The 26,255-nt window shown below is 36.9% G+C and overlaps 3 protein-coding genes across 4 annotated transcripts in view; 1 reads left to right on the top strand and 2 right to left on the bottom strand.

Moving 5' to 3' along the window:
• LOC128208255 (uridine diphosphate glucose pyrophosphatase NUDT14-like) overlaps positions 1 to 13,076 on the bottom strand; it is a 15,078-nt gene extending 2,002 nt beyond the window's left edge. Inside the window, exons 1-5 of the mRNA XM_052911742.1 lie at positions 12,929 to 13,076; positions 7,904 to 7,986; positions 5,015 to 5,058; positions 1,852 to 1,916; positions 1,184 to 1,400 (exon numbers count right to left, since the gene is read on the bottom strand). Of these exons, the coding sequence (XP_052767702.1) occupies positions 1,184 to 1,400; positions 1,852 to 1,916; positions 5,015 to 5,058; positions 7,904 to 7,984 (407 nt within the window). The 5' untranslated portion in view covers positions 7,985 to 7,986; positions 12,929 to 13,076. The remainder of the gene's footprint in view (positions 1 to 1,183; positions 1,401 to 1,851; positions 1,917 to 5,014; positions 5,059 to 7,903; positions 7,987 to 12,928) is intronic.
• On the bottom strand, positions 8,596 to 11,001 carry LOC128208253 (uncharacterized). The gene is made up of 2 exons (XM_052911739.1): positions 10,552 to 11,001; positions 8,596 to 10,067 (listed from the first exon to the last, which is right to left on the bottom strand). The coding sequence occupies exons 1-2, from the start codon at positions 10,905 to 10,907 to the stop codon at positions 8,705 to 8,707; spliced, it is 1,719 nt and encodes a 572-aa protein (XP_052767699.1). The 5' UTR covers positions 10,908 to 11,001; the 3' UTR covers positions 8,596 to 8,704.
• LOC128208254 (adipocyte plasma membrane-associated protein-like) lies at positions 12,871 to 26,255 on the top strand. Of its 2 annotated transcripts, XM_052911740.1 has the most exons (10): positions 12,871 to 12,902; positions 13,246 to 13,348; positions 13,915 to 14,013; positions 14,643 to 14,758; positions 15,034 to 15,126; positions 16,407 to 16,523; positions 16,913 to 17,084; positions 17,989 to 18,123; positions 18,676 to 18,865; positions 24,197 to 26,255. In XM_052911740.1, exons 2-10 carry the CDS (start codon positions 13,251 to 13,253, stop codon positions 24,422 to 24,424), a joined length of 1,248 nt encoding a protein of 415 aa, XP_052767700.1. In that variant the 5' UTR covers positions 12,871 to 12,902; positions 13,246 to 13,250; the 3' UTR covers positions 24,425 to 26,255. The 2 variants fall into 2 exon arrangements, with proteins under 2 accessions (XP_052767700.1, XP_052767701.1); XM_052911741.1 differs by lacking the exon at positions 12,871 to 12,902 and having other exon boundaries at positions 13,116 to 13,348.

Below are 26,255 nucleotides of genomic sequence, written 5' to 3'. Positions count from 1 at the left end.
TTAAATAATGCATAGTGCATAATTTCCTTTATGGCCATAAAGCAGTTGCACAAAAACTCATATACCTTGATTACATATTTTCTTTGGTTATTGCAGTATTTATTTTTTTCTTCCGGATGGACGAAAGACGTTTTCAATATTTCTGTCGTCATAGCAACCACATGTTTTGTTCGTCAAAAAATGACCTTCATAACCTTCTTTTGACCTTATTATAGGTATTATTACAGTAAGTGTTGCCATAACAACCACAAGTACCTAGTCGCTTCGGCTTGTGGCCTTCTATCGGTATACATACATTCTTGAACGCACCTTTTGTTTAATACCGCCGCGATAATTCATTTGGAGAGTGTTCGCTTCGGGTGCGGAAGGTAGGTTCAAACCCGGCCCCGTCAAACCTAGACGTTTAAACATGGTACCAGTAGCTCCCTTGCGTAGCGCTCGGCATTTTAAAGGGTAGTACTGGAAAAATAGAGTACTCAGTACTGGATCAACCCAGGAGTGTTGTCCCGGTGCTTTACACCAAACACGTTAAGGAACCAACCGGTCTCTTCGCAAAGAGCTAGGGTATCGCACCCGGATTTCTTGTATCCCACTCTGTTTCTTCAAGTCTTCCAATGTCTGGATTTGACTGCAAATTGCTGTCACTTTTATCTCATGTCACGATGCAAGTTGTATGTTAGAACCACAAATTTTGCCCGACAAAAAGATAAGCATAATCTGGTCTTCTATCAACACACAGTGTTTCATTAACTAGCTTGCACATTAAGTAATTGTAGGATCCACTAAAGAGTGATATTAAGTAATATCTAATAGATTATCTTTATCTTATCAATATCCTAAATAACACAACTATTGCATTAGTGACTACCTGCTGAACCTCAGTAAATATATATTTTTATGATGAAATATACGAGTATTTATGTAAGGAATACCCGAATGCCAGTGCTAAACATTTGTCGGTTGTCTTCAGAGATTCAAGGGACATGACTCATTTTTGATATGATGACGTATTGCAGGATTAAGGGTGCTGATCATGTCTAAAACCTAAACGCAAATTTTAACCACAATGATAAGTAAACATTATACAGCTGACAACAACATGCTTTTTCCTTATTTTGTATTACAAAACAAAACCACCAGTTTGATAAGAAGAGTATTGGTTAATGGTAAAAATTGGTTATACCGAAAGCCGGTGATTCTGGTAAGGTTGGCGTCGGGCACCTGGTAGCCGCACTCTTCCAGCAGCTCCTCGCGGGCGATTTCTAGCGGCGGAATTTTCTTGTCCACAATACCCGCGCATAGTTCATACGTGAGGCCAAGCTGTCCCGGAAACCGCTCAGTATCAATTGTCCGCCGTCCGTCCGCGTCGGTCTCCATCTCGACTCTGTTGATGTACACGGCTGCATGGATAAAGAAGGTGCACATTTAAGAACCAGGGAATCTCTAACCAGGGTTACTTTCTGTCTGTGCACTATGCGCCCAAAACCTAAAATGACTAACGATCTAATCGGAGCACTTGCCGAATGGGCCACGCCCGAGTGCTTAACGCCACCAGAATGGAAGTAGTTTTGAGATGCATTTTCAAAGATATGATTATAAAATATTCAAAAAGTATTATAACATATTTAAAAAGTACTTTTTTGAGACTGAATTTGATTCGATCGTAAAATATATATATACATATATACATAGACTTTGTGTGAAGTTTTATGACACTTGCTCAAGTTATTCAAAAGAGGAAATACACCAACTCCACGGACGGAAGAGTGATCAACGTCAACGTTACGTAATTACATCCCGTTTTTGGATTGGCGTACATACATGGTACATACTACGTACAAAAACACCAACCTGGTCTGAATTGCCGGACAAATATAAGAACATCACGGGTAGAATTATATACAACTATCGCCACGCTGAAATTACAAAAATAGAAGAATAAACATGCATGTTGTCTAAGCAGTTTGAACATGATTTTAGATGTATTCATATTCCATGATTACATATTGTATTAAAATCTGTTTCGCCGACCCAAATTTAACATGATTTTTAATATGTTTGTGTTTTTTTCCATGTCGTAACTGGAAATAAGGCTCTTCGGCAATATTGAAGTGGGTAGAAAGTCTTAACTAACGAAAATTTCATGTTGCATTCAATTTACAGGTACTATCTTTTATAAGGGTAAAACAAATAGCCCTTGCAAAATATAGTAAAAAAACCTTCGTAACATACACATTGGTGTGCGACAGAATTGAGCAAATTTTACGAACGAATATTTTATCACAATTCGTTTGCATCGTCATTTTGGTAATTTTTTGTGTCAAAATATTTCGGACTTTTCAATTAAAAAAGTAAGTCCGGTGTACGACATTTGAAAACAAAAAATGCCTAGAATTCACTTCCTTGCTACCCAAACAAAAATATTCCGTAGAGTGAAACACAGAAAAAATAGACTAAGAAACAAGATTAATACTCAAAAATCTTCATAATTATGAATGTAGCACGTCTGCGCTTCAATGCAACTATCTCTAAAATTGGACTGAAAAACATGATTAATACTCAAAACTGTTCATTTGCATGTAGCACGTCTGCTGTTCAATGCAAATATCTCTTAAATTGGACTGAGACACAAGTTTAATGCTCAAAACAGTCCATATACTGCTATCACGTCCGCCTTTAAATGCAATTGCCTTTTTAACTAGTGTCTATTTAAATTAATACATTTCGTGTAGGTTGATCACTCGGCTATCATGTCCTCCCAAACAACGTTTGCGGTGTGACGATTGAATACTTAAGGAAATTTAACGACACATCTTGAAACGGCTTTTCCAAACAATTAGAAGTTCTTGAAATATAAGGGTTTAACAAGGAAACAAGAGAAAGGCGTATCAGATATGCAGTGCTTATTGGTGCCACACTTTAGTGCGGCGTCTCTACGGACTGATATTTTGTTGCTTTTTATGGTAGGAGAAGTAATTTCAATGCGGCGTCCCTTCGAAATGAGATTTTGTTGCTGTTCATGGCAGGACAAGCAATTTTAGTGCGGCGTCTCTTCGGAATGAGATTTTGTTTCTTTGCATGGTAGGGGAAGCAGTTTTAGTGCGGCGTCTCTTCGGAATAAGATTTTGTTTCTGTGCATGGTAGGGGAAGCCATTTTAGTGCGGCGTCTCTTCGGAATGAGATTTTGTTTCTGTGCATGGTAGGGGAAGCAGTTTTAGTGCGGCGTCTCTTCGGAATAAGATTTTGTTTCTGTGCATGGCAGGGGAAGTAATTTTAGTACGTCGTCTCTATGGAATGATAGTGTGTTGCTGTTCATGGTAGGAGAAGCAATTTGAGTGCGGCGTCTCTATGTAATGAGATTGTGTTTCTGTTCATGGTAGGAGAAGCAATTTGAGTGCGGCGTCTCTATGTAATGAGATTGTGTTTCTGTTCATGGTAGGAGAAGCCATTTGAGTGCGGCGTCTCTATGGAATGATAGTGTGTTGCTGTTCATGGTAGGAGAAGCCATTTGAGTGCGGCGTCTCTATGTAATGAGATTGTGTTTCTGTTCATGGTAGGAGAAGCCATTTGAGTGCGGCGTCTCTATGGAATGAGATTGTGTTTCTGTTCATGGTAGGAGAAGCCATTTGAGTGCGGCGTCTCTATGTAATGAGATTGTGTTTCTGTTCATGGTAGGAGAAGCCATTTTAGTACGACCTCTCTAAGGAATGAGATTGTGTTTCTGTTCATGGTAGGAGAAGCCATTTGAGTGCGGCGTCTCTATGTAATGAGATTGTGTTTCTGTTCATGGTAGGAGAAGCCATTTGAGTGCGGCGTCTCTTCGGAATGAGATTGCGTTTCTATTCATGGTAGGAGAAGCCATTTGAGTGCGGCGTCTCTATGGAATGAGATTGCGTTTCTGTTCATGGCAGGAGAAGCCATTTTAGTGCGGCGTCTCTATGGAATGAGATTGCGTTTCTGTTCATGGCAGGAGAAGCCATTTTAGTGCGGCGTCTCTATGGAATGAGATTGCGTTTCTGTTCATGGCAGGAGAAGCCATTTTAGTGCGGCGTCTCTATGGAATGAGATTGCGTTTCTGTTCATGGCAGGAGAAGCCATTTTAGTGCGGCGTCTCTATGGAATGAGATTGCGTTTCTGTTTCATGGCAGGAGAAGCCATTTTAGTGCGGCGTCTCTATGGAATGAGATTGTGTTTCTGTTCATGGCAGGAGAAGCCATTTTAGTGCGGCGTCTCTATGGAATGAGATTGTGTTTCTGTTCATGGCAGGAGAAGCCATTTTAGTGCGGCGTCTCTATGGAATGAGATTGTGTTTCTGTTGATGGTAGGAGAAGCAATTTGAGTGCGGCGTCTATATGGAATGAGATTGTGTTTATGTTGATGGTAGGAGAAGCAATTTGAGTGCGGCGTCTCTATGGAATGAGATTGTGTTTCTGTTCATTGGAGGAGAAGCAATTTGAGTGCGGCGTCTCTATGTAATGAGATTGTGTTTCTGTTTATTGGAGAAGCCATTTTAGTGCGGCGTCTCTATGGAATGAGACTGTGTTTATGTTCATGGTAGGAGAAGCCATTTTAGTGCGGCGTCTCTATGGAATGAGATTGTGTTTATGTTCATGGTAGGAGAAGCCATTTGAGTGCAGCGTCTCTATGGAATGATAGTGGGTTGCTGTTCATGGTAGGAGAAGCCATTTTAGTGCGGCGTCTCTATGGAATGAGATTGTGTTTCTGTTCATGGTAGGAGAAGCCATTTTAGTGCGGCGTCTCTATGGAATGAGATTGTGTTTCTGTTCATGGTAGGAGAAGCCATTTTAGTACGACCTCTCTAAGGAATGAGATTGTGTTTCTGTTCATAGAAGGAGAAGACATTTTAGTGCGGCGTGTCTTTGAAATGAAATTGTGTTGCTGTTCGTAGAAGTGAAAAGAAATTGTGAAACTGCTGTCATGTTTAAGAAAATATTGCAACAATAATGTTTTTATCACTTTTTACTTAAGTACTAGTATGAGTAATTTCACGTACCTGTCGTGTACTTTGAGGGCATCCCATGCTTTCTTTCGACCATTCTGAAAACGAGACGTATTACATTTTGGTGCGGGAAGTTAGTTATCCATCAAAAATCGACATAAAGCCAGACATTCAAGTCCTATATTGACTGGCTCGTCATTCGGCTCGACTTATAACTCGACATTCAGAACGACAAAGTCCGAATGTCGAGTTGGCTCGTCATTCAGTTCGACGTTCAGATCGACATTCAGAATCAAAAAGTCCGAATGTCGAGTTGGCTCGTCATTCAGTTCGACGTTCAGATCGACATTCAGAATCACTAAGTCCGAATGTCGAGTTGGCTCATCATTCAGTTCAACGTTCAGATCGACATTCAGAATCAAAAAGTCCGAATGTCGAGTTGGCTCGTCATTCAGTTCGACGTTCAGATCGACATTCAGAATCAAAAAGTCCGAATATCGAGTTGGCTCGTCATTCAGTTCGACGTTCAGATCGACATTCAGAATCAAAAAGTCCGAATGTCGAGTTGGCTCATCATTCAGTTCAACGTTCAGATCGACATTCAAACTGACAAAGTCCACATGTAGAGTTGACTCGTCATTCAGTTCGACGTTCAGATCGACATTCAGAATGACAAAGTCCGAATGTCGAGTTGGCTCGTCATTCAGTTCGACGTTCAGATCGACATTCAGAATGACAAAGGATCGACATTCAGAATGACAAAGTCCACATGTAGAGATGGCTCGTCATTCAGTTCGACGTTCAGATCGACATTCAGAATCACAAAGTCCGAATATCGAGTTGGCTCGTCATTCAGTTCGACGTTCAGATAGACATTCAGAATGACAAAGTCCGAATATCGAGTTGGCTCGTCATTCAGTTCGACGTTCAGATAGACATTCCGAATGACAAAGTAAGTAAAATAACCGTGTAAACAGCTTTTAAAAAATCGTTGCAAAACTGTGAGCGAGTCTTTTTATATCAAGATCAAACTAGAGCTATCACTGAAGGTGATTAATACCCCCGAACGCCGCCTCTCATTATGATTTATCATTGTATGAAGTTTTATGCTATTCCATCTAGTAGTTTTCAAGTTACTGTCCCGACAAAAGTTTGAAAAAAAAACAAACACAGAAAAAGGCAATAACTCTGTAATTTGCTAAAATAGTGTATTGATTCATGTACACTGAACTCCTTCTCATTGTGCTGTACCATTGTTCAAAGTTTTATTACATTCCATCCGGTAGTTTTCAAGTTATGCTCCGGACAAGAAAAAAGTAACAAAGGGCAATTACTCTGTAATTGGCTGAAATAGAATTGCGGTTCCTGTACACTACACTTCCTCTCATTATGATCTATCACTGTATGAAGATTTATTAAATTCCATCCAATAGTTTTCAAGTTATGCTCCGGACAAGAAAAAGTAACAAAGGGCAGTAACTCTGTAATTAGCTGAAATAGAATTGTGGTTCCTGTACACTGCACTCCCACTCATTATGATCTATCACTGTATGAAGTATTATTAAATTCCATCTAATACTTTTCAAGTTATGCTCTGGACAAGAATAAAAAGTAACAAAGGGCAGTAACTCTGCAATTAGCTAAAATAGAATTGCTGTTCGTGTACACTGCACTCCCGCTCATTATGATCTATCACTGTATGAAGTTTTATTAAATTCCATCCAATAGTTTTCAAGTTATGTTCTGGACAAGAAAAAGTAACAAAGGGCAGTAACTCTGTAATTAGCTGAAATAGAATTGCGGTTCCTGTACACTGCACTCCCTCTCATTATAATCTATCACTGTATGAACTTTCATTAAATTCCATCCAATAGTTTTCAAGTTATGCTCCGGACAAGAAAAAGTAACAAAGGGCAGTAACTCTGTAATAAGCTGAAATAGAATTGCGGTTCATGTACACTGTACTCCCTCTCATTATGATTTATCACTGTATGAAATTTTATTAAATTCCATCCTATAGTTTTCAAGTTATGCTCCGGACAAGAAAAAAGTAACAAAGGGCAGTCACTCTGTAATTAGCTGAAATAGAATTGCGGTTCCTGTACAATGCACTCCCTTTCAGTATGATCTAGCACTGTATGAAGTTTTATTAAATTACATCAAATAATTTTCAAGTTATGCTCCGGACAAGAAAAAGTAACAAAGGACACTAACTCTGTAATTGGCTGAAATAGAATTGCGGTTCCTGTACACTGCACTCCCTCTCATTATAATCTATCACTGTATGAAGTTTTATTAAATTCCATCCTATAGTTTTCAAGTTATGCTCCGGACAAGAAAAAAGTAACAAAGGGCAGTAGCTCTGTAATAAGCTGAAATAGAGTTATTGTTCTTGTGCACTGCACTTCCTCTCATTGTGCTTTACCAATTAATGAAGTTTTAATAAATTCCATCTAGTAGTTTGCAAGTTAATGTCTGGAAAAAAAATTGACAGCAAAAATAATAATAAAGGGCAATAACTCAGTAATAAGCTGAAGTAGAGTTTGGTTCTTGAACACTGCACTTCCTCTCATTGTGCTTTACTATTGTATGAAGTTTCAATGAATTCCATCCAGTACTTTTCAAGTTATACTCCGGACAAACAAAAGCAACAAAGGGCAATAATTCAGCAATAAGCAAGAATAGAGTTATGGTTATTGTACACTGCACTTCCTCTCATTATTCTCTATCATTGTGTGAAGTTTAATCCAATTCCATCCAGTAGTTTTTAAGTTATGCTCCGGACAAGGTAAATTGCAACGGACCGACCGACAAACCGACGGACCGACCGACCGACCACAGGGTGACTCCAATATACCCCTTTCAAACTTCGTTTGTCGGGGGTATAAAGAGCTAAAAATTATAACAATAACACAACTTTCGTAAACCATTGATCGAGGTTACCTGAGTGAAGTGAAGTCGGAGAGGACGGATGTACTGGGAACTCCCACAGTCCACAACAGTCATGTCTTTTATCTGGTCCATACCTGCAGAGGATGGGACTTATCATGAAAAATATCATCATCATCATCATCATCATCATCATCATCATAACCATCACCACCACCACCACCACCATCATCATCATCATCATCCCCACCACCACCACCACCACCACCACCAGTAGCATCATCATCATCATCATCATCACCAGCAGCAGCAGCAGCAGCAGCATTCATGGTATTATATTCTAGTCAAGATCAACAAAAGAACATATTATTCCGCATAATCACAATCGTGTCGTTGTCCGATTATATGGACTCTTGTAAATACAAAAATAGCTTTAAAATTCCGACAAGGTGGCAGAGGTAGCGCTATTGTTGACAGTAATAGAGAAAGTTAAGGGACATGTTACACTGCAACACACAAGTGAAGTGAGGATGACGTACGCATATACATTGATGATGCTCAGTAATATCATTCAAATGTAATGCGTATAAAAAATCAGAACATAAGTTGTGTACATAATCTAAATACTTTGGTACGCTTTTTAACACTGAAGTTGGGTTAACACCATAGTGCGTATAGCCACAGATGCTATATAAGGGAGGTAATTACAGAACCATTTAAAAATGCGATACACGGGTTAGCGGCCCTTGACAAAAAACGAGGATTTTTTTTATATGTAAAAGGTTATTCAAATATTTTATTTCGGAACAACTAGAACATATCAAACTCATAAACATGTGATATGTTCGGTATAATTTATTTCAAATCGAACACTTTCACAACATTTTTGCCTTTCATAGTAACGACAAATCGTCTTTGAATACGGTCAAACACGAGGGTGAGCGGAGATTTCACTCCGTTTTTATGATTGAGCACTGCCCCAAGTTTTTCAAAATCGTGTTTGAACTGTGTAACGCTGTTAGTTGTATGGCCGGCAGTAAAAATGTGCCCAAGGTTGTCCATGGCGATCGATAATGTGTCGGAGGTTTCGCCAGCGTCAATTGACCCTAATACTTCACCGGACATATCCAAAGCCACAACTGTTCGTCTATGACTGATTGTCCAAAAAGTCTCTCTGTCAATGCCTAGAACGACCTTTCCGAATGTTAAATTTGTGTCTTTATGGATATCTTTCACGTGATCGCCTGTCAGCGAGTATTGGGTAATTGCATTTATAGTTGCTACAAATAAAAACTCCCCATCACTAGCCAAGCCAGTGCATTTTCCGTACACTGTAAAACTCAGATCTAGTGTTGATTTCTTTGAACCAATCTTGATTAATTGTAACACAGAGTCAGCGCCGGTGTCCAGCGCCACGGCAGCTGTGCCGTCGTTGACGTGAGCTATGCAAAGAGGCTTTGCAGGAAGTTTCAAGCAGTCAACCAATTTGTACAAGACGTCTAGCTGTTTCATACAAACGTTAGCTTCGTCCACAAGCAGTAAAGTGCCGTCCGGCATCTGACAGCCGTCGGAAATGACGCATACGTTACGTTCACCCTTACAACGTATGTCAAACTGGTTATCAGCCTTTACTGTGTAAAGATGGGGAAAACTCACAGCCGGCTCGCATGCAAGATACGTCTTATCCTTGCCATACCATGACAGGCTTCTAGCGAATTGTTCAACTTTCGGGTCCACTGTAAATTTAATCAGGGGTCGAGATTTCTCAGTATTTTTCATTGATGAAATAATACTGGATGCTTTTTGGAGAATAGCTGCATCTTTCTTCAATTTTACAAATCGTTTTGCTAAATTACCCTTTTCGCTTTCTTCTTTTGAAGCTTTCTTTAGCTGTTTTTCAATCGAAAACAAAGTGTCATTACATGTTGCTAAATCTGCCTTTACGTCCTCAGAGAATTCCTTGTGACGTTTTTGGAGATATTCCTTCCCTTTTCTCTCCATGCGGTCAAGAACCCAATTAATCAATTCCCGAAAATCTTCCAAATCCTTGATGGCTTGAGCAGTTTCATGGTCAATTCTCTTTATTTCTTCCTGCTTTGCTTGCTTTATTTTTATTAGTCTTTCCCTAGCGTCCGTAAGATCTTTCACAGAACGTTTGACATCTTTAGATTTCGCCAGGTCTTTCATTTCTGATAACGCTGTGAGGCCCGTACAGAATCTGAAAAAAAAACAAACGGAATACACGTTAGAAATAAGATTCTGGTTTCTTTTATATATTTGTACAATTCACTTCCGAACTGTAATTTATAAACAAGTAGATTAACGTCAAGTATTGTCGTCATAGATTTTCAGAAAATGTATAAAAAATATATATTAGTGTACATGTAAGTCGAGGAAATAACTAGAATTCTGCGAATCAGATTTATCGCCTGCTGGGAAAGCCAATCTTTTTTTTCTAGTAAAGTTCATCATGACCTTGACCGTTGACCTACTGACCCTTAAAATTAAGTGCGGTTATTTTTTTGATCATGAATAATGTGCATATCAAGTTGACGTACACTATAATAAGTCTTTCAAAAGCCATTGATCGGAAAGTGTGGCAACGACGACGACGACGACGACGACACCGGACAATACAATTCCTATGACTATGTATCTTCGTATGGTAAAATAGTGAAACACAAACTCGTAAACACAATTACCTGTGATGAAGAGTTACACATCTCTGACACAGCACCTCGTCATGGAAACCACAGAACGTATCCAATATCATTTCCGGATGATTCTCACAAGACAGGTCGCTGCATGCACTCGCAGGCCGGCCACTGCTACCACTTTCCGGTCGGCCATCGCTGCCACTTGCCGGTCGGCCACTGCAACCGGTATTTCTTCCACCAGGCAGCCGATCACTGGCTTGAAATCCGTCAGCAGGCAAGTGGGTCTCGACAGCGCCATCTCCATTTAATGAATCAAGAACGGGTTGATCTAGTTTTCCTCCACATTTCTCAGCTGTTGGTGATTTGCCCACAAATTCAGCACTGTACCATGCGGATGACATCTTTACTAAACTAAATAGCCATTGCCAATCTCAAACATGTTCTTATGAAGTTCAATAACTACTCAACATGGTATTAAATATAAATATCGATTTAGTATCCTAATGAATACAGCGTACATGGGTATATTGATTTCAATTTACGTTTTTAATGTTATAAATGTATTGAAATGCAGATCTTGTAACTTGATACCACAGCCACTTATTACACGTTTAGTCTTGAATTTTGTCGTTAATTGAATTTGATTCAGAAATGTATGGAATAGAAACGAGTTCAACATTTACAATATTGACTGTAGATGCTGTGATCTCAGGCGTAGCGTTCATGTACACTGACGGCTCGGCGGCAGCGTGAACTACGTATATCAATCTACATGTGCGTTGAGGTCACATGATTTTTCTGCTGTTTTCTAGTCTCCCAGCTGCGCCAAACTTTTTCGTGGGTAGATATCCCTCTAGTTTTGCATTGATTGGAAACTGTTTGCTAATTATCTATTTTTTAAAGCATTATTTATTATATGAAAACATGTATTAAAGTTTCATCGGACAACGTAACAATTTGTTTCATGTGAAGTGTGAACAAAATGCTCGTTTCAAAAATAAGAAAACATCATCAAAATTTCATTAAGAGCTTTACAGTCGAACCCCGTAGGCGAAAATACCTCGAGCCTCGGAAAATTCGAGCCAAGCGGGAATGCTTACATTCAGCATAAATAAATCGGTCCTTTCCATACAGTTCGAGCCAACGGGGTTCGACTGTAGTGTTAACAGTTACTCATATATCTGACAGAAAATACTTTATTTTGCTGTAAAGTGATCGAAACGCTAATGCAAATTGAATGACTTTAGGCTTGGAAATACCAAATTCTGTTCGAATGCGTATCTTCCGCAGTTGCTGTTTGTTCATAAAAGTAACTTAATTCTAACCAGTTAAAAAAGGTTGCCAACATAAATTCTGTGAACAGTGTCAGACTTTAAACAAAACATAGATCAGTTAACTGACTCAAGCGTGTTAATATGCAGTAATTATATCATTTTCGGGAAATAAATCGAGCACATCTGTGGACATTTAAAATGTCTATATAATATAGCTCTGAAGGCGGACACTCTAGCGCGTCGCTATAGTACCATGTGTTATTTTCTTACTTTATCAAAACACGACATAATCGGTTGAGGTTGAAATATCGAGACACATGCATTTATGATTTAGCCGAATTCCTATGCACGCTGAAACCGGGTGGAAGGGGTCTGTTACATTGAATCGGTAGTGAGTATTTTAGTCATCCTTTGATAAGTCTGGGTTCAGAATTGGCATATTGACATGTCATTTCGAAAAAAAGTGTTTGTGATTGACAAGAATGAATTAGAATGTACAGGGGCAGGGCGCACACCTTGACCCCCACCCCCATCAATTACCAAAAAGACAAAACTATTACAAGGCTTATAAATAATGATGGGGAACTGTATATAGTATTAAATCACAAGAACTATAGTTTTTATACTAGTATTCTAAAGTCTTATAATTATAATTTTAATACTAATATTCTCATGATAATCTAATAGATTACTAGTATTAAAAAAGCTACAATTCTTGTGAATAAGTACAAGTGACAGCCCCCCCCCCCCATCATTATTTATAAGCTTGGGAATGGTTTTGTCTTTTTGGTAATCGATGGCGTGGTCATAGGGGTGTGGCAAAAACAACGCACTCTGTCCCCAAGGTAGAATCTATATAGCCATAGCAGGTAGTTTGGATATACCCCGTTGACACCCCATCCGCTTTCAATAGGTTCAGGGTAGACTTGCTTGAGATGGTATGAGTACGGTAAATGGCAAATAATCTTGTTAACCATCTTTGATATCCCTCAATACACAAAAAAGTTAAACATCATATCGCCATCTTAAACAATCGTAAATATAGTTGTAGTTTGCCTTTTGCCAATTTTATATCAGCATAATATTTCGATCGTTCAACTAGCACCCGGAAGTCAAATTTTAGTACGATATTAATATAATAATTTTACCTTGTCTTTTTACTTTATGCCAATTATTGCAATCATCGAATAAGACTGTTTAGGATGCAAGTCTTATTTCCTTCCAGTGCAGTCGCTAATCTGCAATCAGAAATAATTATTGTTGCTTTGGCGACTTTCCTCCGTAAAAATGTCAACTGTAAAAATGGCGTTTTGGGTTAAGCACAACCATTAACATTTTGCAATGTGTGTCATCAACTGTGGGTGTTGACACTTGTTCACATAATATTAGGATAGACAATATTTTCTCTCTAAATGTTAATGGCTAATTCCTAAATTTATATTTGAACTTATTTTAACTATTAAAGCTAAGATGTCTGGCGAGGGTCTGAGGCGTAGACAGCAGGGAGCCAGGGGCAGGGTTGTGGAGCGAGAGGAATCTGAGACAGAGAAGGTCCACACATCCATTGGGTATGAGCAGTTATTATCAGTTATCACTTAAACTGTGTTAATTCTTGATTTACATGTAGTTGTGGCTGCCATGACTTTGTTATGCACCAGTCAATTGTAACCACGGCCCCCCCCAGGTCCGGGGATAGCCGGGGAAATGGGCCATGTTTTTACCTTTAAGGTTGCCCCGCAATGCCGGGTGAATGCGGTGGTTTTGTCTTCGCTTTACATACAGTGGGGAATGGGCCTTAGCTAGGGTGCCTGGGGTGCAGGGGAGTTTGGCGGGGATTTTACCATCTGTGCGTCACCGCAGGGCGAGGATTTTAGCCGTGGTTGGCTGGACCGAAAGTCCTCGCTATTCCCCGGACCTGGAGGGGCCGTGGTTACAAGTGACTGGTGCAATATAGTTGTGTTTTGGCTGGCTGTGTCTGAGAACTTTAAAATCAATGGAGTGTCAAAGAAATCAAATCAAATTTTACTTTCAGTAGGTATGATATAACAAAGAAACATTAGCTATGAATAGCTTTTGACCGGATGTAGAATGTAGGCTTATTGTCCCATCATGTAAGTAATGCCTCTTTTTGCAGGTGGTTCAAAGCTGGTTTAATCAGCACAGGATTGACGTTTTTGGTGTTGCCTGTAGTTCTCTGGTTTATCCCATCCCCTATTGACCCAGTGTCTTACACGTATGTATTTCTTATTTTTATCTTCATATTATAGAAGTTTCATGAGTTTTTCGCTTTCTGGGTGAAAAATACTTAACATAGACAGAACATCATCACCCTAGTGCAATAACTCGATAACTGCATATAGAAATAGAGGCAGTTATTGTGTTCTTGCATTAGGTTATTGAATTTTTATAAACATAATGAAGAAGTGATATATGTATATTTCAATTAAAATTGCAAATGGCAGTAAAAACTTCATGGTAAAAACTTGCCCCTTCATATTATAATCAATGTCAAAAGTTGGGGTTACATTACTAATACTCATTAATGATAAGTGATTTATGTTTTTGCTTGATGTTCAGTCTGCACGCCATTCCCGTAACAGACTGCTTCACTTCAGCCTTACAACCACCTTAAGCTTAGAAAGCCACCATGCTCATCATTGGGTTGAATGCAGAGGTATATTTAATTGAATACACTAAGTGAATTTCAATCTGTCCTCTTTACTCACAGTGTAGGGACTCACTTTAAAACCCAAACCCACTTCGAATGCAGCAAATCACTTTCTTGGGGTAATCAAAGGGCAAAGGTCATTTTCTCTGATGAGGATGAAGAAGTGACTTTTATTACCTGTAACTCACTTTCAGACTCCCAACTCCCCCACAATGGACCGGTCCACTGAAGCCCAACACCCACCTGCAGAAAGCCACCAAGCTCTTTCTTGGAGAAGTCAAAGGGGCGGAGTCCATGGTCTCCGATGGGGGTAGGTCTTAGGTGAATGTATTACTACTTTTTAAATGACTGTAACATATATTTGTATTAATGTCTTTTTAATTGAGTCGTATATGTAAATTGTTGTGTAAATATGGTTGATATATCCTTCCTTCAGGAGACCGAAAACTTACCAAGTACAAAAATAATCAAATCATGCATTAATTGTTCCGTGATGTAAATATATATTTTTTTTAATTAAAGTTAAAAATATCTCATAATCTATATTTTATAACATGTTTTCACATATATGTAAATGACTTGTAGAGTACATGTACACTGGCACAGCGGATGGTCGAATCATGGAGATTTACAAAGGACAAATCAGAGAACTGACGAGGCTAGGAGTGCCTCCTTGTGGTAAGGTGGTGGTCTTACGTGTGTTTCTTCATTTTTCTATGTGCGCCACTCTGTTCGTGGTTTTAAACAATACAATTAAAAGTTTAACAAGGGGTAATGGCAGACTACAAGACAAGATGCAAGAATCTTTATTAAAAGTTGGGTATGTGTTAACAAGAAACATTAGCTCAATGAGCTATTTTCCGACATGGAATATAGGAGAAATAACTCAAATAATCAACCCTGAAAATAAGGGAGGTAATTTATTAAGCAATTATAAGTGGTGCATTAAATGTAAAATGGGATATCCTTTGATAAACTTAAATAAAACTTTATTGAAACAGTAAAATATCAATTTTATATAGAATTTTTAGTTTTCATAATAATTATAGATACTTTACAGAAGCAATTTTTTTGAAACTTCAACATTTTGTTAGAAAATTCTGAATTATGTTTTTGAGAAATAGGACTATTACCAACTAACCAAAGTTTTGTCTTCTTGTGATGTTTTGATTCATTTTGTTGATTAAAGCTGCACTCTCACAGATTTACCATTTTTTACAACTTTTTTATTATTTTGTCATGGAAAGAGCAAATTTTGCGTAAATATCTGCAAACCAATGATATAAGATTGCTGACAAAAGATCAGATTGCAGATTTTCATATTCTCGTTTGAAAATTAATGTTTTTTGGCTTAAACCGTTACTAACGGTTTTAGAAATATGCATTAAACATCATTTTTTGAACTTGATTATGAAAACCTGCGATCATATTTTTGTCAGCAGTCTTATAAAACTGGTTTCCATGGATTTTCGCAAAAATTGGCTCGTTTCAAGACAAAAAATAAAAAAGTTGTCAAAATGTTCAATCTGTGAGAGTGCAGCTTTAAGGGCTGTATTCAAGAAGCATCTTCGTGACAATTTTCAACCTAATGGAAAATTGCGTTTTCCTGATTAGAATTTTAAGAAAACTAAAAATGTTTGTTTACAGAAAATATCAAAATTAGTAAGAAAATGGTCTAAACAATATATGCATATGAATAATTCTGGTGAAAAGTAGAGTAATTAAAATAATAATTGTCACAACTAACAAAATTTTCACTATTTAGTTGAAAATATTCACTAAAATGCTTAATTTAATACAGCCCAAAATTTCGAGGCTGACAGTTATAGAGATTCATGAAAATAAAGAAATCCTATTTTACTGCATGTATAGCATTACTAAAAGACATACATGTAACGTACCTTTCAATGTGCATTACATTTTCATGACATTCACCCTGTCTGTTATTCGCTTCACAGGCCGGTTTGAGGACGAGCCGACATGTGGTCGCCCCCTGGGTATGAGAATAGACGCTGACGGCTACCTGATAGTGGCTGATGCATACCTTGGGCTCTTCAAAGTCAACGTTGCCACAGGTGACAACACTTTTGTATTTCTTTATCAGTACAGAATACTGCCTTTAAAAAGATATTTTTTCCAAAACATACTGAAAAGGTAACATACAAGAAATTAATTTTTTATTGCCCATATCAAGAACATGGGTTTGTCACATGCGGTGTTTCTAGTTTTAATGATTTCATTGACTATTACACTATTTAGACTGCAATGCTAATGATATTTTAATGAAATCTAATTCAAATAGCAGTGCATGTACATTTACCGAAAATTTATATGTATAGGAGACACTGTTATTTCCAAGAATTTAAATAAACAAATTTCCTGCGTCCAATCTATATTATTTGGCTTCCATTTCAGGCTTAATTTTAAGACAAAGAATTACTTAAAAAAATCTGATATTTTTCAGGAGACAAGACAGTGTTATGGCCCTCTACTGCCCCCATAAATGGCCGTCAGCCAAAATTTTTCAATGACCTTGACATTGATTCCGATGGAACCATTTATTTGTCAGAGTCCAGTACCAAATGGGACCGCCGGCATAATAGATATTGCATTCTGGAAGCAGAAACATCAGGCAGGTAAAATAATAGTACCCTAAACTCTAAGGATTATTACCCTGCCATAGAAAACCTGCATCCCTGGCCACAGTTACATTAATTTTGTTAACTTGAGATTTTAGGTTGGTCCTGAGCTTCCTCGTGTTAATGCTCATCTATCTTACCATGCTGTTTTCTCATTTACAACTTGCTCTGTGTGCAGACTGATATGCTTCAATAAAACAAAAGACATGATCCGAAGACAATTTGTGCCTTAAAGATACTTGAATCAGATTGCATTCACCATGTGCATACATCCATTAATTGGGGTACATGAATTTCATCAAAGACACAAAATGTGTCATCCATGAGGGTCTTTGAATCGCCAGATGGAAATTCTAAGAGAGATTCAAGTATTTCTATAAAGGTACTTAATAAAATGACCATTTAAACTTGCTATCAATACATACAGTAAATACACATGAAGGTAAGGCACCAATCCTGAGCTCTCTTAAGGATTGATTAATATTTTTCCTGCAATTATGCAGTATGAACTAGGGATGAAAATATTCAGGATCAATCCTAAAATTAAGGTTGAGAGCTTTCAATATCAGACAGCAAAGATTTGATAAGTTTATTTGCTGACATTTGCATTAAAGCTGCACTCTCACAGAATGACCGTTTTGACAACTTTTTTTATTTTTTGGCATGGAATGAGCCATTATTTTTCGTGAATGAACAAAAGAAAACCTGTTATTGGCACTTAATGTGTGTGAAAAGGAATGACCGAATTAAGAATATGGTTTACCATTCGTCAAATGACTTTGCCCTTGTCCAATCAGAGGGCAGCAGTAAAATAAACAATGATGTCACAAATAAAAAACATGCCTTACACATTGGTAGTGCTTGATGAGTCATTAGTAGCATACATTTTATTATTCCCCAGGCTGATTGCGTACAACCCGGACACAAACACAACCGAGGAGCTGGTGACCGGCATACCATTCGCAAATGGCGTACAGATTACCAGAGACAAGAAAGCGATCTTGCTCGTTTCTACCACACAGGCTGCTGTGCACAAGTAGGTAGCATGTCTTAATCTTTCAGGTTCTGTAGGATTATATTGTCTCTTTTGAGGTTATAGGAGGCTTTTTGGTAAAATGTCAAGTACACTGATGGTAAACGCCTAACCAGAAACAAGCAAGCTATTCTGCTTGAATGTACAACATTGGCAATTGCGTACAACTAGGTAGACAGTTGTGATGTTTAAGGTACTATAAGATGATACTGTAAATCCATTTTGAGGTTTTATAGGGTTTTATGGAAACAGTGTATGTCCAATAGGCTCGTGGTGAACACCTGACCAGAAACAAGCAAGCTGTCCTGCTTGAATCTACAACATTGGCAGTTGTATACATGTAGGTAGCTGTCTGTCTTGATCAAGGTACTTTATGGTAATATAAATTATATAATGTATGTACAATATGCCGACTGTGTGCAGCTATGTGAGCCATCTTTCTTGGTGGGTATATCATGATAAAATTTAAGCAACAACTGAATAATTCACTATTGCCAAGCTGTTTCAAAACTATTATATTATAATTCATTAATTTTGTTGTTTTGTTTACATCAGATACCACCTGGAGGGTTCAAAGAAAGGGCAACTAGAAACATTCAACAACAACCTTCCTGGTTTGCCTGACAACATACGCCGCAGCAGTCTTGGTGGCTACTGGGTCGGCATGGCAACGGTTAGGAAACCAGGCAAATCCATGGTGGATTTCTCATCTCGGAGACCATGGCTGAGGAGATTTATTACTAAGGTAAATGTTCTGGTTTAAAGGAGCACAACATAGGTTCTAGGGGCGCAATATAGGTTGACCTGAATTTTATTATGATTAACACATTTGAACTTAATGAACGAAAAAAGCGTATGATTTATGTACAGGTAAAAGAATGTAAGTGATATTTTGGCAATTTTTAACCAGGGAATATGTGGCCATGTAGCTATTAATTATAAAAAAAAACCTTTATAAAGACAAACATTTTTTGATCTGTACGGGTCCTTCTGAGCTATTGAGTAATATTTTTTTTTTTTTATAAAAATGCTTGTAAAATTGCAATTATACTTGGAATATAAATAAATAACATTTGTGTTTTCAAAACTTATATCAAGGATATAGTAAACGATAACTAAAATGTCCTGTTTATTAGGAATAATTTTTAAACTTTAAATATTTGTTAAAAAACGACGATTTTGGGGACGTTATTTGTGACATTTTCGAGTGCTATCATGCAAACTGTAAAAAAAAAGTAAATATTGCTTCATAATTACAGCAATTAGAAACAAACAATACAACAATAAAGTATGTATATAAATACGCAAATAGTTTGATTAAATCAGTTTGTTTTCTTGTATTTCTGTCCCGATAAACAAGTGCATTAGGACGTTACTATGTCGGTCCATTTTTTTGCATGAAAACATTGGAATCTCGATACGTCCATGCATATAATGTTGTGTGATGTGAGCGGTCTTTTACAAGAAGAAACACTGGTTTCGCGATATTTATGCGTTGCACCTGAATCTGATGATCAGAAACGCCACTATAAACTTTTATTCACAAAGTTTAATGTGTCGGTCCAACCTATAACGTCCGGTTATTTATCATTAAATACAAAACTACGTAATTTTATAAACATGTTATACTTCGGAAACGCAGTGTTGTGTACTACGTCATCAATTGTGGGCCCCGGTGTACACAACGAAAATTAGCATGGATGCAAAGGAGGTAAGTTGGTGTCGGTCCATCATGTTCTTAAGCGCATAACGGGCGTAGTACAAACCGAAAATGATTGTCATATTGTGTTTCTACTGTATTCATGTATTGGGGTGATTTATTAACCTCCTTATACATGACAAATGACAATGTGTTGGATTTTCGATGTTTTCACTCGGCATACTGGGGGCCTCCCGATAGTTATCGTCTGTATTGAGCATGCTCGTTACGTTTGGACCATTATTTTGTTTTTCCCGTTACACGTGGACAACGCTATGCATTGAGTCTACACTGCCAACGTAACGTCCACATACTATATTATCATTCTTGCATTGTATTATAGTTTACAATCACCATCTTATTGGTAAAAAACACTTCATGTTTCACATAATGTATCTGTACAGACAGTGTATTGAGAGAATGTCATTGAAGTACATGAAACACTTGAATATCACAGACGTTATTTTGGACAATGACTTTTTGTTTTTTTGTTACGTCAACCCATAACATCTGTACATACAGATCTACATTCCGAATGTATCTGATAGAATATTGTTTCATTACTTGCAAGATGTGTTACATTTGATTTGATGATCAAGTAAATGAGAAAAAACAGATCCGAAGTAATATTATAGAGGAATAAAACTGTTTTCATGTATGGACGTTACTTCTACACCTAAACTGTATGTCAATGTGTTCTACATAACGTCCAAACAGATTTTGATTATATCTATAAACAATCTTGTGCTAAAACTTGTATGAATGAATAATATGTATGTTTATTTAAGAAATATGATTGCACATGAAACATTTAAGTTGAATAAAACAGAATTCATATAAATAACAACATTTGTGTACGGACGTTAAATTTGACATGATATTAGTGTCGTAAGCTTATTGACGACTGATCCGTGTTGACATGACGTCGTAAAACGCTGTCTCATATTGTCTCATTCAATTGTCTCAGTCTGTCCATATTATAAATAATTATATATATATACAGGTTGAATTTCAACTTGGGTGGATTCGTGGAAGTTGCCTTGCCATGCAGTAAAAACAGAAAACTGTTTGTAGCAGAGGTATACACTTAAAACAAAGTTGTCTCTTGCTTTGAACGACTTCTTTATTTTGTTCTTGTTAATAGTTATTGTTCACTTTATATGTTTGTGTTTGAAACATTGTTATGTTACAGAACTTTCCATTTATTCTTGGATTCACAAACATTGATAGGTAGCGGTAGGTCCCGTGTTCGATCCGGCCGGAGGGCGGGCTCTATTAGTTTCCGAACACCGCATTATTGGACAGGATGTCATTCATGTTGATTTTCATGATAATCATACTCATCGGCCCTATATGACCTACAATGTCCAGTGTTTTTCCTGCCTATCAACTCCATTCTGAAGTAAATTTTGTTTTAACCCACCAAAACTCTTTTCCAATCATAAGATGAATTTATTGTATAAGATGAATTTATTGTATAAAACACCTAAATCCAGACATAGTCGTATGATGTACATGTAACATACCTTTTATAGTAAATAAAGGGATATATGTAGTTATACTTAGCTCTAACAATCCATGATGATGATGATGATGATGATCTACCTATCCATGGTGATGATGATATCATGGTGACTGCCTTTTTCATTCAGCAATAGTATGATGATGTCAACAAACAAACCAGAATGCTACAAATGCTGTTACAATACTAACAGACAGGTGCATCACCCTTAGTTGAATACCATTTGTTGCTTTTCTGATGCTGATGATAATGATGATGATGATGATGATGATGATGATGATGATGATGATTGGTATAATGTCCAATCAAGGCATGCAGGTGCAACACTCATATCATGAGTGTTGCTTTACAATTGATGATGATGATGAAATCAGAAGTTGATGATGAATGACTGCCTTCTTCCATTCAGCTATTTTATATTGTTGTCAACAAACACCAGAATGCTACAACTACTGTAACAGTACTAAAAGACATGTGCAGGAGCTGTATTCACACAAAATCTTAAACTTAAGTCAAAATTTCAAATGCAGACTTCTCTATTACTAACTATACGACTTCAATGAAACTTTTTATGACAAGTTTCATTGAAGTATATCTGAAAATGAATTAGAAATCTGCATTTGAAATTTTCACTTACGTCCAATGTCTTTCCTAAATAGCTTTGTGAATACAGCCCCTGCACTCTAGTGCCTTTTATTACTTTTACATCTATAGATAATGATGATGATGATAAAAATGAGCATTAAGTACACTATATTACTGATTTGTAATGATTGAATGTGTCAGTCTGACTAATTATTCATCCAATGTCTTCATCTGACTTCAGGTTATTGATGTCCAGGAGGATGAAGTGTTGTTTCGTTACATGGAAGCTGCCAGAGGTGGATTTAAATGGCCAATAGTTGAAGATGTCAGCTGGGAGCATCATTCATCAGTTACTCGCCACCTTGATAACCCTGTTCTTGACATCCAGAAGAGTTCAAACCATGTTCAGATTTTTAAGTTAAATTAGACTTTGACTTTATCACAGGGGAGAACCCTGTTCTTGACATCCAGAAGAGTTCAAACCGTGTTCAGATTTTTAAGTTAAATTAGACTTTGACTTTATCACATGTATGGGAGAACCCTGTTCTTGACATCCAGAAGAGTTCAAACCGTGTTCAGATTTTTAAGTTAAATTAGACTTTGACTTTATCACAGGGGAGAACCAATCATTTGTTGTGGTATTTTTTCTATTATAATTTAGGCGATTTCAGTTAAACAAATAAAGTTATGGAAATACTTCAGTATCGTTTATAACGTTGGGGCCAGGTCCGTGTGCAGGGTCCATCCTAGAGGGTAATAGTCGATTTGCCAGATAGAGATCACTGTGCAACTTGTCCGGGGTGAGCAATGATGTGTAACAATGAAAATGATGTCATCACAGATAAAGTTGCACAATAATCTCTATCTGGCAAATCGACTATTAGGGAGAAATACTTGTTAGCCTAGAGCTATAGATTACCAAACTTCTCCAATGCCGAACTCAAGAAGTGTTTTTATATATATAACGTTGCGGCACACCAATTCGCCCACCAAAAGAATATATTTAAACGGTGAGGGAAAAATAATAAAGTTATGAAGCTTTTATTTTGTGTCCACCCAAGAGAACATGTGACCTTGATAATTGTCATAACATGTTTCCAACCGGGTTCATATAAAGGTCAGTAGTACCATCGTCAGGTGTCTCTCTCTCTCTCTCTTCTCTCTCTCTCTCTCCTCTCTCTCTCTCTCTCTCTCTCTCTCATGCATTTTAGGTACCTCTTACCCATAGGGCATGTAATTTGTTGGTTTTTAATATAATATGGTGCTTTAATCCAATGCCCTATGTCAATAGTAACGTCCAAACAGAATTTTGGTCAAACTGTCAACAGTAACATCCGAACATTATTTTGTCCAGAATTGTTTCCTACCTTCAAATAAACATTTACAAAGTACATACATTATAGTCTACGTTGTAATGAAGAGATTACAAAGCTAATATAAGTTTAGAAGTCAAATCTGATATGTAGAAACAAATGTAAAGTCCAAAAATTTGGGTAACGTCCGTAACACTTACAATTTAATGTTTTATTCTTTTTTACATTACAATGTTTGAGAAATGATCACTATGGGCATGTACACTGTGCATCCAACTTGTTGTAAATTAACATTCATCTCCAATTTAGCACTTTATTTTTATGTCAAACCAATGTCAAAGCATGTTGAGTAACGTCCGTAACTTTCAATGTAGCTCATAAAAAAACTTAATTTGTATATATTATGCATTCTGAACTATCTTCTAACGTACCATTTATAAATGGTGAATAAATCTGCCATAACTAGAACCCATGCATTACAGGATATACTCAATTCTATTTATTCAGGTGTTGTCAAAAAAATATTACCCAATAGCTCAGAAGGACCCGTACACAAACATATGGTTTTTATTGTTTTGATCATTTTAGTCATATCAAATATCCAAATCAAATGTCAGCACTCACAGGGCTTTGACACAATTCCAACAATATCATTTCTGAAATGATGTTACCGGATTTTCTAAAAAAGTGTAATTAAAAGACTTTAAATTCCCATTTTACGAATATAATAAAAAGAAAAATTGATTTTTTTAGTGTAAGATAGCAATATATTTTACCACATAACACCAAAAGTGAATATTTCACTTGAAGCCATGCCACTCATAAAAAATAAATTTTGGTGCTTACTCAGTAAAATATATTTTGATCTTACACTGAAAGAAACGATTATCTTCTATATAATAAAAAAGGTATAGTATCTATCCAACTAACTGTCTCTATGTATATTTCCTGATGCAGATCCTGTCCCAGGAAACAATAATCAAGTACATGTCAGCAAACTATGGCCTCGTGGTTCATCTTAACGAGGAAGGGGAGATCACTCGGACCCTACACGACCCCTCGGGGAACAAGATCCCCGCCGTAAGTGAGGTAGAAGACAGGGGCGGGCAACTCTACTTTGGCTCGTATTACCTCCCCTACATCAGCAAACTTTACCTAAGTGATGTGAAGGATGTGCCTTCTTGATATGTTAGGATCGGTTGAACTTTGTGTTTAATGTTATTGATAAGATTTCACTCAAATACTATCAAAGCTTGCTATGTAGTACTCTGTTATCTCGATGTTCTGGTTATGTTAATTTTTATTTTGATATTTTGGGTTTAAGTAGACATGTTTCGTAATTTGGTGATATCGAATGTTTGTTATCTCGAAGTATATCCTAAGGTCCCAAGAACTTCAAAATAGAGCATTAAAGAGGAATTTCGTTATCAATGTTCATGATTGATTTGAAGTGGAATTTTGCTATCCATGTTTATGGTCCATTTAAAGTGGAATTTTGTTTTCTTTGTTCATGGTCGATTTAAAGATGAATTTAGCTTTTCCTTGTTTGACTCAGCTAATGTGGAGAATTTCAGTAATCTGAGACTGACAGTAGATTCATAATATAGGTACCAGTAATGGCAGGGTTTGAGTTGTGAGGAGCACTTCTATAATCATAGCCATTATTGAAACACCCACAATCACGTAATTAACCTTAAGCATGAGATGTGTTACTTTTGTAAAGCAGATGAAAAACTTTGCCTTAATTTTCATGGAATACGGAATATGGAGGAACTCTGTATTTGTTTATTAAACCCTTTTGTATTGTTCACAATATTGCCATGCTCTAGCCAATATTCTTATGCTGGTAAAATGATACATTGCATAATTCTTGACATTATCTTGGTTACAACTACTTTGTACACTGCCGTGAGGTCTGTTCCTGTTTGTAGTGACCTGGCATTATCTTGTTTATAACTACTGTGTTCACTGCCGTGAGGTCTGTTCCTGTTTGTAGTGACCTGGCATTATCTTGTTTATAACTACTGTGTTCACTGCCGTGAGGTCTGTTCCTGTTTGTAGTGACCTGGCATTATCTTGTTTATAACTACTTTGTACAATGCCGTGAGGTCTGTTCCTGTTTGTAGTGACCTGGCATTATCTTGTTTATAACTACTGTGTACACTGCCATGAGGTCTGTTCCTGTTTGTAGTGACCTGGCATTATCTTGTTTATAACTACTTTGTAGTGTCATTTTTATTATGTATTTTCAAAGGGACCTGTTCATGTTTAAAAGAGTCAGACATCAAAAAAAAGATGTGATGTGAAATGTTAACAATATCCTTGTAACAAAGATTGTTAACAATAATTGACTGACTGTGGGCTTTGTTTTACAAAATTGTGTTCAAATAAGTATCTGCCAGTGCCTGTTCGATGTTTGTTTATTTACTTTTAGATATAAAGTAAAATAACTGAATTTGTACCATGTTAATATTAAACCGGCAAGTATTTATTATTTTTACCTTGATTATTAAGCAACCGTTATTGTTAATTATTGTATAACTATACTTAAATAATTATGATAAAGATAATAATCATTATTTAATGTTAACTAACATGTAAAGTTTGTTTATTCCTTGTTTTACGAAAAATCACAGACCTACGAATGTTTATAGGTCCTTGGTATAATTATGCTTGGCTTTATGTAATATAAAGACATGGCTTATCAGCTCTTTATTGTCTTGAAGACCTGTACTTACATTTTATTTGCTCAATATATCAATAATTCTAAATATATGAATGATGATTTATATGTTATAAAACATTTCATGTTATACTGTTATTGATATTGCGAAGGTATGTGTTCCATAAATTAATCTCTGGTTGCTTTTATTATGTTACCGCTGTCTGTATGTTTGTTTGAATAGAAGCTTGCTTATTACATGTGTCACGCTTCACGGTGAAACTGCAGTTATATATGAATAATTTTAGTGTTTGACATGATAAATACAGTGGCATTAAACTCAATTGTAAACTA

The sequence above is a fragment of the Mya arenaria genome, chromosome 11, assembly GCF_026914265.1.
Source record: "Mya arenaria isolate MELC-2E11 chromosome 11, ASM2691426v1".
Classification (NCBI taxonomy): Eukaryota; Metazoa; Mollusca; class Bivalvia; order Myida; family Myidae; genus Mya; species Mya arenaria.
The sequence above is the reverse complement of the archived record's forward strand: the minus strand, read 5'-3'. Positions and strand labels throughout refer to the sequence as shown.

What these genes read in the sequence shown, in the direction of transcription:
- LOC128208254 (XM_052911740.1), top strand. Translation starts at nt 13,251, where the DNA reads ATGTCTGGCGAGGGTCTGAGGCGTAGACAGCAGGGAGCCAGGGGCAGG. An exon ending in ATTGACCCAGTGTCTTACAC is followed by an intron (nt 14,014 to 14,642) that starts GTATGTATTTCT and finishes ACTCACTTTCAG; the next exon opens with ACTCCCAACTCCCCCACAAT. An exon ending in GAAGCAGAAACATCAGGCAG is followed by an intron (nt 17,085 to 17,988) that starts GTAAAATAATAG and finishes ATTATTCCCCAG; the next exon opens with GCTGATTGCGTACAACCCGG.
- LOC128208253 (XM_052911739.1), bottom strand. Translation starts at nt 10,907, where the DNA reads ATGTCATCCGCATGGTACAGTGCTGAATTTGTGGGCAAATCACCAACA. An exon ending in TGTGTAACTCTTCATCACAG is followed by an intron (nt 10,068 to 10,551) that starts GTAATTGTGTTT and finishes TTTTTTTTTCAG; the next exon opens with ATTCTGTACGGGCCTCACAG.